This window comes from Tamandua tetradactyla, chromosome 25, assembly GCF_023851605.1.
Source record: "Tamandua tetradactyla isolate mTamTet1 chromosome 25, mTamTet1.pri, whole genome shotgun sequence".
Lineage (NCBI taxonomy): Eukaryota > Metazoa > Chordata > Mammalia > Pilosa > Myrmecophagidae > Tamandua > Tamandua tetradactyla.
Genome location: NC_135351.1, coordinates 8,774,802 through 8,789,205, shown reverse-complemented (window position 1 = coordinate 8,789,205; position 14,404 = coordinate 8,774,802). Strand labels below are relative to the sequence as shown.

General features: G+C 42.4%; 1 protein-coding gene across 3 annotated transcripts in view; it reads left to right on the top strand.

The window, feature by feature from the left end:
- Positions 1–585: 585 nt before the first annotated feature.
- Positions 586–14,404, top strand: part of F13A1 (coagulation factor XIII A chain) — a 182,753-nt gene continuing 168,934 nt past the window's right edge. The window contains exons 1-2 of one of the 3 annotated variants that reach the window (XM_077143620.1): positions 586–752; positions 2,877–3,012. In XM_077143620.1, coding sequence (XP_076999735.1) covers positions 2,883–3,012 — 130 coding nt within the window. In that variant the 5' untranslated portion in view covers positions 586–752; positions 2,877–2,882. Of the gene's footprint in view, positions 753–2,864; positions 3,013–14,404 lie in introns of all 3 variants that reach the window. The other 2 variants (XM_077143618.1, XM_077143619.1) reach the window with 2 other exon arrangements.

The window sequence follows — 14,404 nt, the reverse complement described above, 5'->3', positions numbered from 1 at the left end:
TGAAAAACTGAGAAAAAAAAAATCTATGGAAAACTTGAGGAGAAAAATTCTCTTCTTTTTCTCCAGTTATCTGAAGAATAAACCAAAATAGCTTTCAGAAAAGCAAAAAATGTTTTCTCATCTACCCTTTCTTTCCTTGGGCAGTCTTGTGGTTGGGTGAAAGGAGGCTTGTGGTTGGGTGGTAGATGTAGTTCTCTGGATGATTCAAGAATGCATATCTTGCTACCAGACTTATTTGCACAGGAGGGACATGTTGCTCTTGCTTTATGATGTTGTCTGTGTGGCCTGACTGCTGGAGGGCAGAGCCTCCCTTCTGCCCAGCCACACCAACCCTTACATCCCTGCATGCAAAGAGGTTCCTTTGTGAAGGTACCAAAGGGAGGGGGTGGGAACTAAGTTCCCTGAGGGGCCCTGAGCTTGGCACTCCAAATGACCAAGTCAGGGAGAGGGAGTCAGAATCGGGATTGGGGGGTGTTGCTTTCCGCTGGTTGGGGACAAGGGGGAGCTTGCCAGAACAACAGAGGAGGAAGGCAGAAGCAAATAGAAAGTCCTGGAATCCGCTTGCTCCAGCTGTCAAGAAGAAGGGGGAGGAGAAAACCCCGGGGGACGGCGGGGGGAGGAGGAGGAAGAGAGCTGCTAAGAAGTTATTTAAGAGCCAACTTCCCGGTAAATTTTCCTGCGTCTTTTTGAGGAAGTACCCTCAGAGACCCACCCAGCGAACCTAGGCGAGGGCACCTCCGAGGGCACCGCAGGTAAGTGCCTACCCCTCCCGCCTGAGCACGCCAGCGCCCTGCCCCTGGTGCTTTGCCCTGGGACAGAGATCCCCGCTGCACCCTTCGCCCCTGCACCTCGGTCCCGCCGTCCCACAGGCGGCTGCCGGTGCAGCGCAGGGCCCGGGCGTGTGCGTGTGTGCGCGCATGTGTGTGCGTATGTGTGTATGGAGGGGATAGAGGCAGCTCCACGTGTCCCATCCGTGTCCCTAACTCCGCACCGCCCAGCTCATTTCTGAGCCCAGGGATATGCGAAGCTTTCCTTAGGGCGCTGCTTGCCAAGAAGCCACCAAATGGGAATGGGTGATTTGGGGGTACTCCCGGAAAAGACAGTCCCGCTTTCCTCAGAGAAGCAGCCACTTTAGCAGAAGGGGGCGGGGGGTGGGCAATAAAGCCAGTTAAGAATGCCTGCTTGGCTGGAAACCCCCTGGGGCTTGGCTGCCCACCCCAGCTTTTCCCTTTTCCCATTCCAAGGTGGGAGATGAACTTCAGTCCCATCCTCTCCCCCAGACTCGCCCCATATGGAGCGCTGCTAACACCTGCACTCACCAGGCCCCTGCACGGACTTCTCTTAACCTGGTCAGCATGTGGGGCTCCCCATTTCCTCCTTACAAGTTCTCATTCTCCAATTCTCTGTTCATCCAAAACCTTGTCCTCCCTGTTGTGTCCTGTACCCTGCCTTTGCTACTTCAGACCAGAGCACTGCTTTTTCCTGCCTTCTCTCCACCTTTTACTCCCTTCCTCCTTCCTCAGTTTACCTTCTCCCTGAGTCTCTATCCATGGGTATGTACTCAGATCTCACACTCCGTAAAGACTCCTGTCTCCTTCCAAAGCAACTACCTACCCTGGAAGTGGTTCCTCATCCCCAGACAAGCTGCTCTTGCTCGCCACTCTTCTGCACCCATCTACTCTTGTCGCCTCCATAACTGGCAACTCCTCATCCCTGGAGGGCGTGCCTGCTTTTCAAAACCACCAAGTCACTAACAGCCATTGACTGAATAACCAAGGGGCTCCAGGGGGAACGTGTCATTTCGGGCCAGAAACAAAGTTTCCATTCATTTGGTCAGTTGGTCAATAAAGACTTATTAGATGCCGATGGTCAGGTGTGTGGTGTTTAAAGTGGCCCTTTGCCTGCACAAATTCCAAAGATAGGGGAAGCATGCTTTGACCAACAGCAGCTGTTAGCACCACTGACCAAGTCTAGAGAACAATTGATTTTATAACCATGACCCATCCACCCTATTTATAATTGCACTCTGCCTCCCTCTCACCTGCCTAAACTCTGTCTTCTTTACCCCTGCTCCAAGTAGTCCTTTCCCCAAAGCTGCCATTGCCTTCTAGCACACTACTGAGTTTACTTATATATTATTGTTGCACTCCATCCTACCCCTGAGCAGAGAGTAAGCTCCACAAGGAAGGGATCTGTGGAATTTTATTCTCTGATGCATCCCAAGTGCCCAGAACACAGCCCAGCCAAGTGGGCCCTCCACAAATATTGGTTGAATTGAATCGCAAAGTTGAATGCCTTGGAGGGCAACACTCATGTGGACATGGTTGTATGAGTTTATTCTTAAAAGTGACATAGACTGGGTAGGCCACGGTGGCTCAGCAGGCAGAGTCCTCGCCTGCCATGCCAGAGGGCCTGGGTTCGATTCCCGGTGCCTGCCCATGAAAAAAAGTGACATAGACTCTGTAACCCACGTGAGACAAGCAGAAGCACAAACCCAGGGCAGTAAACATTTCTTATAACGATGGTGCCTTTGGGGGCACCGAGAAAAAGTCAACCAGAAAATCCCTGCCCTCCAAAATCTTTTTGAATTTTTCAATTCTTCAAATCAGTCCCCCATTTTGGTTTTTTTTTTTTTTTCCTGCTTTGTCTGTATTCTGTAAACACAAAATCTCCCCGAGATCCTTGGGGAGCTCTAGTCATTAGACTAATCCTGCTTGCCACGCCTCAGCTTTTATTTATGCGGCACTCAAAATGTGCTGTTGAAGTGCTTTCACACACAAGGTAGGCCTGTTTCTCTGTTTTTTGAATCAAGTGTCACTCACTTCTCATGTCCTTTTCTCTGTTACCATCCTCCTCACCCCCATCTCCCAAGGAAGCTGAGAATGTCGGCAATGGCCAGAAGTGCCTTTGGAGGCAGGAGAGCTGTGCCCCCCAACACCTCCAACGCTGCAGAAGATGACCTTCCCACGATGGAGCTTCAGGCTCTGGTGCCACGGAGTGTCAACTTTCAAGGTGCGTGCATCCACCTGGTCCAGGCACAGCCAGGTCCTTCGTCCCCATGGGCACTGGATGGCCACCCTCTGTCTCCACGGAGCTCCCTGCTAGTCTTGGGTTTGGTAAAAGCCACCCAAGCCCCAGATTTCTGTCCCAGTTCTGCTGCTTACTAGCTTTGTCACCTAAGTGAAGTCCCTATGTTTCGTTTTATTTTGTCTTCTCCATAATTCCTTCTCTAAAATAAGGGTGTTGGATTAGCAGAGGCCTCTTCCAGTTCTCTGCTTTTAAGAATTTTCTCTAGCTGGAAGATTCCACTTCCAAAATATTGTGGCTGTTTTTGATTGTCTGGCTTGCACCTCCTTCCTTCTCCCTCCCCCCTCCCCCATCCACTGCAGTGAATTTCAGAGCTGGTGAGAGGTGCCAGACACTGACAGTAATGGAGATGGAAGTCCTCTATTTATCTCCAGAGCAGCCTGGTGAGCCGGCAAGGCAAGCTGCTCCCCCTGCCTCTCGCCACCACCTGATCCCGAGGGACCTGCCTTGTGGGGCAGCTGCCAGCAGCTGACAGGCACATGCCCCATCGGCTGTGCCAGGACACAGGTGCCTGAGGTGGTTTGGGGATATAGATTCTGTTCCTTTGGACTGCGGCAGGGACATTCAGACTCGCATCCCTGAATGACATCTAGTTGGGCTAACTCTTTGTCAGCAGCACTCATCCCTCTCAATGGAACCCAGCTTTGCTCCTGGGGTGTCCTCTGTGCTGCATTTCACCAGGGGATAAACCTTCAGCGGATGGGATAGGTTAGCATGATCACCCTGTGGCTCTGTGGTTAACTCACCTCATCAAAACGAGATCTGTGGTTGAAATCCCTAAGATGATGCTGCCCTTTCAGTAGCGAGGGTCAAAGCCAGCAGCAAAGAGGAATGATAATGCTGATAACTAACAAGTCCTGCAAGTCAAAGAACTACCCAGAGGCTGCACACAGGTTTGACTGTGTTACAATCATGCTTAGACATTTTGATATTAAATTCTGAACCCAGAGAGACATCAAATAATTGCATCAGGCACCATCCAGGAGTCCCGTGGAGACAGAGGATGGTGGGTAGGGGCATAGAGAGCAGGGGGTCACAGATCAGAAAAACATCCTTAGTTTTTGAATAGTACAGTTTGAGGGGCCAAGAAGAAGTTGTAGTTCTGGACTAAATGCCATGCTCTCTAGAACTCTGCCATTAGAGCCCCAGAACTGAATTAGAAAAACTTGCTGATGGGCTAATCCAAATTCCCAAGATTTGGATTAGGAAACTGAGGCCCAAAGCAAGTAGCTGATATTCATTCCTTCTGCTTACTCTAGGAATCTTTTTTTTTTTTATGAATGCAAATAAAGTTAGAAAGCATGCATAAATCAAACTACCAACCAAATCACCTTAGTATATTCAGTTTATGAGCAAAATTCCACCTGGATGGAGAAGACACTGAGCCCCAGAGAAAGGGGCCAAGGTTGGAAGAAGTGGGCAGGAAGAGCATTGGAAAGAAGGGCACAGAAGGGGAAAGAGCATAGCTTCCCTTGTCATGTTCGGGGAAAAGAGATGTCAATCTCCACAGAAGGCAGCTCAGTGTAGCAAAGAGCTCCTTGGTCCTGGAGCCGAAGCACCAGGTTCCTTGTGCCTGCTCTAGTCACAGTCCTACATCAGCCACCGGTTCACCCCGGGACCCAGGGCAGGTGCCCTGAGCCTCAGTTTCCCCATTAAGAAAATGGGAAGTGGGCGGGCCACAGTGATTCAGCTGGCAAGAATGCTCGCCTGCCATGCCAGAGGACCCGGGTTCGCTTCTTCTCAGTGCCTGCCCATGTAAAAAAAAAAAAAAGAAAAGAAAATGGGAAGTATACCTAGTTCGCACATTGCCATGAAGATCAAATGACTGGTGCTTGGAATAGTACATGGCCAATGTCCATTGACTCATAATGACTCGTAATGGACAAATAACCATAATTTAACTCATAATAAGCAGGAACCACTCAAGTGAACACTAATTTCTAAGGGGAATACGCACAACCTGTAGGCACTATCAATCTGAAATCTGAGCAAAATCTTGCCATAAGACATCAAAAATGCCAGAGAACCTCAGCAGTTAGGCTAATTAAAAAAAAAAACAAAACCTAGGGTTTCTGTTTTTTGTTGATTTATTCCTGGAAGTGAGGAGGAGTAGCTTCACTAAATTATTTTGAAAAAACACCGTTTACTTGGTAGTCACACATGTGTTCACAATCCCAGTGACAGCCGGGGATATAGGCAGCATGTGTGTCCAATGACTATTTGAAGAATGAATGAATGAGCTCTGTCAAACCGCTGGAGAAGTGATGATTCATCAGCCTAGAGTCATTATCTTATTATTAATATCAGATTCTGGATCTCATAAACACGCGTTCATTTAACATTTCTTGCATAGATGAGCTAAGTGTTACATGCTGTAAGGATGGAGTCCCTGCCCCCAGGAAACATGACAGTACGTCAAAGATGTCTAGGATAGAAAACAGTGCCAACATACCAGCCTTCTGAATAAGGAGGTCCCTCTCCTGACTTCTTTACCTTTCAGATTTATTTTATTTTATTGTTTATGTGGGGTTTTTTGCATGGGCAGGCACTAGGAATCGAACCCGAGTATCTGGCATGGCAGGCAAGAATTCTACCTGCTAAGCCACCATGGCCCACCTAAATTTATATGTGCAGGTATTCTGGCAGTAAATACATCAAATTCTCCCCAAGACAGCCCTGCTAAGGGACTAATTTGGGAAGACATAGCCATCCTCTTTAAACCCCATCTGCTTGCTTGCAGTTCCCTCAGTGGCCACTAGTGACCTCAAAAGACTCGTCTCTCCCTGGTCACTTTGGGAACCACAGTGTGCTTCAGTCAAGCTCTTGTCAATTCTTTTCAGTAACGTCTTTTCCCCTCACCAAGCTCCGCTTTTGCAACTGACTTAGAAGGGCAGAGAGGCAAGAAGGAAAAGGAGGCAAAGAGACACGTTTTGCATTTTGAGTAGTCGTATGTAAGCCCTGACCATCATCGCAGATAGTTTTAAACCAAGTGTGTATAATACCCTTAATCCACAGCTTTAGTGAATATTTGGTTAGAAATTATTTTAGTAAATACGTACTTTGAAATATATAAACTCATGTGAGGTGCCTCCCATTCAGCACCATGATATTTAAGAAAAATCGAAATATTTGGTTGACACTGGAACACCACAAGTGGAACTGACCAGTAAGTGGTAGTATTTGATATCCTTGCATGGTTTTAGACAGCCTTAGTGTCAAAATTTGCACTCAGTTGTAGCAGGGAAAAATATGAAAATCTCCAATTGTTTGAATTTGCATTGATTTCTAAGACTGGCTTGCATGGTCACTTTGTGTTTCTGAAAATCTCTCTGTAGTCCTTTCTGACCCAAAGATTATGTTTGGCTGGAAATTTAGTGTTCTAGAAGGTAAGCTTATATTCTTGGGCTGATTTGACTTTATGTTATCAACAATAGGTGGTCATTTGCAGCAGTAATTGTGCTATTTTTTGATGGGTCTAATGCACAGAATTCAAACAAGAAAGCAAGCTGGTCTCTATAAAAATCTTACAGTTATCAAGCTACAGGGGTCTTGTGCCTTTCTGAGCATCCCCTCTCTCCCACCACTCCTTGTCAGAGTCTAACAAACTAATTAATTATCAATTATCAATGTCCCCTTTGTGTATAGTAAGCCTCTCTGGATTCAAGGTTAATGAAAGAAACAGAAAGGCATTCAGCATATGATTATAAAGTGATGTTTTATAGTGCTACTTTATCCTTCCATTCAGTTCTTGGAAAATATTTGTTGATTTTCCTGTGTGTCAGGCTCTGTGCCAGGGCTGGGGGACAAGGCTGAATATGCAAGTTTCTGGTCTGAAATAATTCTCAGTTTAGAAGGTGAAAGTGACAAGGAGAAGATAAATGCTATTCAGTGCAAAAAAAAATACTTTAACAGAGATTTGTTCAAAATGTGAAATCACAGAGAAAGGAATGGAATGGGGAAGCGGGGTAAAGAAGGCTTTAAGATGAAAGGGCATCTGAGTTGGGTTTTAAAAGATGAATAGGAGTTTTCCAAGTAGTCAAGGTGCAGAAAGGGCTTTCCAGCAGAAGGACTAGTATATATTGTTATAAATAGAAAGAGAATTTCTTCTTCTTGCAAAGCAAGAGGTGTGGTGTAGCTAAAGGGTCAGGGGACAGGTTGATCCTTGGAAAGGTAGACTAGGTACACACTGGCACGGGTCTTGAAGACCTGAAGATAGAGAGATTCTAAAGAGCAGAACGATGAAATCAGAATTATGTGTCATAAAGGTACTTTTAGTGGTGAGGAGGAAATGGAGAGAAGGAGATGCATTTGGAGGCTGTTGACATGGTCCAGGCTAGAGGGGAAGTAGCTCAGATGGTCGGAAACCCCAAAGAGGGTACTGTTCTCATTTCTCTTATTCTAGCTTCCTCTTGAGCAGCTGAGCATTTCTTAAACAGTTCAGGGTACAGGACATCTTATTAGCATCAACTTTAAATGGCTGTTTAAGGAAACAATTTAATTAATCTAATTAACAATTTTTTAATATTCTGGGTCCCTAAAAGAAATGTGAGAAATAATACTTTATCCTTTTTGTTCTTTTCATAATAAACAGAACTACTTCTCCTGTATAGTGTTCATACCTGTAGTTTAGTAAAAATATTACCAAAGATTGCAGGGAAAATTCAGTTCACTGAGGACTTCCTAGAATATGAACTTAAACATCTAACTTATTTCAAGATTCCATCTGTGACAGTTATACTCATTCTCTGAAGAAATTTTTACAACCTGAGGAAAAAGTAATCCACTTTTTTTTTTTGTATTAGGGAAAGGGTAGGAGAAAGGAAGGCAGCTGGCTCATGAGGAGGGCCTTTTTTCTTCAACAGTCATTTTCTGATGTGTTTGGAATTAGGCTAAATTGTGCTAGGTAGAGTTTCTGAAAGCTGTCACTTTGAAAGAATGAGCTGCCAAGCTTTCAGCTACAACATCTCTACAGAAAGAAAAAAAATGTGGTTTAACAGTAAACTGCTACATTTTGTAGGAAGTGGGCTTGAACAGGGAGAAGAAGCAACATCATTTTCTATTTGTGGCAAATAGAGACCGGATGATGAGAGGGCTCCTTCAATCTAGACTATGTCTTGTTAAACCAATAAACTAAGCAAAAATCAATATGCCAGTTTAGTAAATGTTTGCGCACCTATTATGTGAAAAGCAGCACAACTAAGCAAAGTGGAAGATAGAAAGAATTGTGATATTTTAGTTTGTGTATGGCTGTCTATAACAGTAAAAGAAATGTTTAATCAGCAGTATTGGGGGGCCTCACCTCGTTCCCCTAATACTGAGATAGGCACTAGTAAATCCATAGAACTGTTAGGAGGTCACATTTGAGAGAGGACAACGTAGCTGCCATTCCATACCTCCTGAAGAGTGGACTAGCCTGTGTGGTCCCCCTCTGAACGTTTTATATATTTTACTGCAGTAAAATACCTTAAATACCCTAAATTATGAACAGTGTGAATTAGATACATGAAACAAAACTGTTGAACCAGTCTGGAATATTATTTCTTTAAATTCTTGATCTCTTGGTGTAGTTTTAAATCTTCCATATTTAAACTACTAGTTTTATGACTGCTAAAGTAAATACAATAAAATGGGTTGGCTTAGACAACAAGAATTTATGGGTTTACAGTTTTGAGGCTAGGAGAAGTCCAGTATTGGGATTTTAGCAAGGAGCTGCTTTCTCCCCAGTGACTGCAGCGTTTTGGGATGGCCTGCTGGTGGTCCTTGATTCCTGAATTTGTGTCACATGGCAATGTACATTGTGATGTCTTCTCCTTCTTCCTCCTTGTTCCACTGAGTTCTTTATATATATATATATATATATTTTTTTTTTTTACAAATCTTCACATACAAACATTCATACATGGTGTACAATCAGTGGCTCACGATATCATTGCATAGTTGTATATTCCTCACCAAGATCATTTTTAGAACATTTGCATCATTCCAGAAAAAGAAATAAAAAGAAAAAAGAAAAACTCATACCACACCCCTCCTTCTCACTGACCGCTAGTATTTCAGTCTACCCAATTTATTTTACCCCTTATACCCCTTATTATTTATTTATTTATTATCCATATTTTTTTACTCATCTGTCCATACCCTGGATAAAAGGAGCATCAGACATAAGGTTTTCACAATCACACAGTCACATTGTAAAAGTTATATCCTTATGCAATCGTCTTCAAGAATCAAGGCTACTGGAACACAGCTCAACAGTTTCAGGTGCTTCCCTCCAGCCATTCCACTACACCATAAACTAAAAAGGGATATCTATATAATGCATAAGAATAACCTCCAGGATAACTTCTCGACTGTTTGAAATCTCTCAGTCACAGAAACTTTATTTTGTCTCATTTCTCCATTGACTTCTCGCTGCTTTTTTCCGTGGCATGCTTTCTCTCTCTGATTTTCATTCTGCTTCTAAAGGCCCCCAGTAATCTGGATTAAAGCCCAACCTACTCCGTTAGCCACACCTTAAATAAAAATAACATCTTTAAAAGGTCCTGCTTACAATAGGTTCATACCTACAGTAATGGATTAAGAACGTGTGTGTTTGTTTTTCCTTTAGGGAGTGTAATTCAACCTGACATACATATTTTAGTCAAATTATTTTTTTAAAAAAAAGCTTTTCTTAGTTGGAGATGTGCTTTTACTTTTATATTTATATTTATTGTTATCGCTATATTTATTGTTATTGCTATCATTTATTCAGCATGTACCATGTGTCAGGACCTGTGATGTAGTACTTGATGCATTTTTCTCATTTAATCTCCATATTAACCCCATTTTACAGAAGAGGAAACTGAGGCACAGGAAGTTCATGTAACTTGTCCAAAGTCACAAAGCTAGTAAATGGTAGCAAAATTTTGTTCATTACTGCCTAAGTTTTCCCAACTGAGAGTACCACTATGATTTCCTATAATTTGTTCTTTTCTTTCTTCCTGAAGTCTTTGGATTTTTAGGGCAATGTTGCAAGAGAGAGAAAAAGATCACTTAAAATATAACATGTTCAAAAATTTCTTGCTTAGAATTAAGTGTTGTCAAAAGCATAACAATATTAGGCTGCATTATTTAAAAAAAAACACAAACTCTTCCATATTTTTTTTTCATTAAGCAAGAACTGTAAATCTAGGAGTATCTCTTAACACTGAGGGTTTTTTTTTTTTAGGGTTTTTTTGGCTCAGGTTTTTAAGTACTCAAAGGAATGCATTAGCATCTTTTTTGTTTACCCTAAATTATGAACAGTGTGAATTGGATACATGAAACAAAACTGTTGAACCATAGAGGTCATGTCATAAAACAGCACATCACCATCTTCAACACTATACATGGTACTTTTAAAATAGCATGTTTTGAGAATGAAACTGCCTGATAAATAATATTTAAAAGACTCTTGTGGTTAACCCTGTGGGAAATTGAATGATTCATTTAAAAGTGAATGACCAACTCCAAGCTCTGAATTTTCAGACGCTGGGCTTGTTCAACAGCAGATGCATTTATCTGTACATTTCTATGGCATTTTTGCACAAATCCCTAGGCGCAGGGACAAGAAGAGTAGGATGTGGTCTCATCTTCAAGGAGCTTACATTCCAATAAGTGAAATCACCTGTATAAAGATAATGCAAAGTGATTTGTGATAATATACATGTAAAAACAAATAAAAATGTGCCTTGGGAATTGGGTTCAGGAAAAGATTTCACTCACCTGTGGAAAGTCAGGGAAGGAAAAGCAAGCCCTTATGCTCAGAAGAGAGAAAATGCAGAAGGCTGGACTCTCCTGCAGAGGGTTGGAGGGTTGTCCTACAATGCTTCACGGAGGTCATTTCTTACCTTGCTGGCTATCCATTGGTCAGATTCCAACCTTCCGTATACCCACTCAATACCTGATTTGTCAGCTCATTCATTGACTCTGAGGGCTGGCTCATGTGCCCAGGGCTATATTTATTGTTACTGCTATCATTTATTCAGCATGTACCATGTGTCAGGACCTGTGATGTAGTACTTGATGCATTTTTCTCATTTAATCTCCACATTAACCCCATTTTACAGAAGAGGAAACTGAGGCACAGGAAGTTCATGTAACTTGTCCAAAGTCACAAAGCTAGTAAATGGTAGAATTCCCAAAATCTATGTTCTTATCCAACATGCTATTGCACCTCTCTTAATAACCATAACAATATTAACAATGAACATTATTGAAAATGTACCAGGTCCCAGGCAATGTCCTAACTAAAGCACTTTACATGCATTTTTTCATTTAATCTTCATACCAACTCTATCAGGCAGATTTCTCATTTCCATTCTAATGATGAGAAAACTGAGAAAGACTAAATAATCTGAGATCACACATTTAGTAAGTAGTGAAACATTTCCTAAAGCATATGATGCAAAATACTGATTCTACAAGGAAACCAACAAAGAAAAATAATCTGTGGCTATTGAAGTTTGGAAAACCTTGCATCTGTAGAAGATTCCCAGTGCACATCAGTATATTAATGTTTCCTATAAATCCTGCGGTAAAGAATCCTACTTAACTTAGGTTAGACCAGCATTTCCAAAACTTACTTTAATGTGAAACTGTTATTCTTCCATTCCTAATCAATATCCCACAGAATCAGCACTGCTTTATGCTGCTTCAAGGCTAGACTGACTTCAACCAAATTTACTAGACTAGAGTAGAAAGATGGAAAACCACAACTTTCATTTTTAATGAAGACTAGAGCAATCATAGGTAGCAAGGAAACTACTTGTGTCTCCTTCTCCAGTTTAATTTTTCCCTGTAGGCAAAGCTGCTTGGGAAGCCAAGTCATAAAGCCTAATGGGTAATTAGCTGGGGTAGATCACCTTGAGGAAGGCAGGAAGACAAATCCCAGGAGCCCTCTGGGACTGGCGCATTCATTCCTTCCAGGCAGATTAAACTCAGCACTGCCCCCCTCACCTGGGAAGCTATAACAATCTAACTGGACTTCCCATCTCCATCACTGGCACCATCCAATCCTTTTTTCCATTCTGCCACTAGAAGCAATCTAAATATATACATAAATTTAAAACACATAATATTTTAAAATACATGATGCAATTACACTGGTTTGCTGTTTCAAGGTCTTCACTGCATTCCCTAAGCAATTAATAAAGCCCAGACCCCTTAATGAGCGCTACAAGGCTTGCATGGGCAAGCTCTTGCCTGCTCTTGCACTGTGGTTCCACCTCTCACACTCCAGCCAAACAGTCATCTTTCAATTTCTTAAATAAACCATGCCCTCTCTTTCCCCAGTCTTCGCACATGCTCCTCTCACTGCCTGAGACAGTCTTCTGCATCTCCCTTTCCACCCAGATAACTTACTCATCTCTCTGATCACTGCTTATACATCACTTCCTCAGAAAGTTTCCTTGATCTCTTCCAGTCTGGGTTGGGGATGCCTCACAGATGCCCCCCACCCAGTATCTTGTGCTTCCCTTATCAGAGTGTTTATTATACTGTGTTGTAACTATCTGTTCACTTTTTAGTTTCTACCACTGTGCATTTCCCTAACTTGTGTTTATTAGGCAGTGGCCTAACCGACATTTATAACCATGTTTTGGATGACGATGTAAAATAGCACACTTACAAAGCTAAAAACATGGAGGACAAGATGCTAACTATACTGAGTGCCCACTTAGGGTCTAAAGTAATAAATTTACTATGAACACATATAAGTCCTTAGAATTGGACTGTAAAGGAAACAATAGCACCAGTAGATATAGCTGAATAGCAATATGAGTGAATGACTTGTAGGCGTCTGTATTGAATTTTAATCTACTTTTAGTAAGAATGACATCAGAATGTATCCTGGTTCACCGAATACTTAGTATAAATCAACAGTATGATAAGAATATTCAAAACACTAATATTATATTAAGCTGAAATAATATAAATATACAATTAATTTTGAAAGTGGTGATGGTCTCATTATTTTTTACTGGGGAAACCAAAACCAGACTAATATACTTAATCCTGGAAAGTACACTTCAGATTAGCAGTTGACCAAATGGAATGTATTTCAGAACAGAGGAATGGGTAAAAGCTCTAAGAATCATTTCTTAAAGAACGATTGAAAAAATGGAGACAGTTTTACTCTAAGGAACCATAACCACAGTCTTTAAATACCTAAAAAGTGAGAGATGAAATGAATGGAAGACTTAGTCTGTACTTATCCAGAAGTCAGATTCAGGGTCCATGCACGGATAGAACAATAACAGGCAAGTAGATGCCAGGGCATCCTAAGATGATTTTTCAAGTAACCAGAGTTGTTTAAAAATGGGAGAGTGAGAGAGTGAATTCCCTCCTCAGAGGGAGGCTGGAAGCCCAACAACTAGGCCTTTCGAGGGGATGTTTCGTACAGTAGATAACAGGTACTCCAGTTGGTCCAGAAAATGCTTTGGAGCTCTAAGATTCTGTGAGGCTGTAAAATCAGTAGATTCCATCCATTGGTGCTGATGAATGGAAGATGAACTGAACCTTTCGCTGAGTACTTAAATTTTTATACATATTTTAAAGACGTTTTCAATACTATATTGAGGGCCAGATGAGTTGATTACTAGGCTGATTACAGTTGGGACGTTATGATTGCCTAGCTCTTTCCTAGGCTGGTTTAACACTGCGGAGTGTGACCTTAATAAGGCCAGAGAACTCAGGAGAAAAGCAGCTTGGAAGAAAGAGGTCCAGAGAATTAAACAAGTTCAGCTCACAACATAATGGAAAGAAAGTGCCCTTTAGGGGGCTGTGTACTATGACAGCGTTCTGAGATGAGGTAAAAATAAAACTGCAGCTTGCATTTTCTCTTGGCCATGATGTTGGGGTCAGAATGACCCAGGAAGCACCACACCCCTGTAGAGTGGCTCCATCAGGGCACATCTTCAGGGAGTGCCAGTCAGGGTGCCAGTCCCACTGTGCCATCATCCTGATTTTATCTTCATAGGAGTTCACAAAGTATCAGCATCTCTGTTTTAAAGATGAGGAAATTCAGATTCTAAGAGGCAAAGTAACTTACATAAGTCATTATGAGAACCTGAGATTCAAACTCAGGAGTGCTTGAACTTTGATTTATCAAGAATGTGTTTCAGGGGACTCCTAGACTTTAAAAACTGGGGAGGATCTTAAAGAACCCAACTTCTAAGCTTTGCCTATGAGAAAAGAAAAAGGCCCAAGGAAACCAGGTGTCCTGCTCAGGGTTCCTGTGCAAAAGAAAAGGAAGTCCCTGGAGAAGTGCAGGGACGTGCTCTTCACATGGATACAGGCT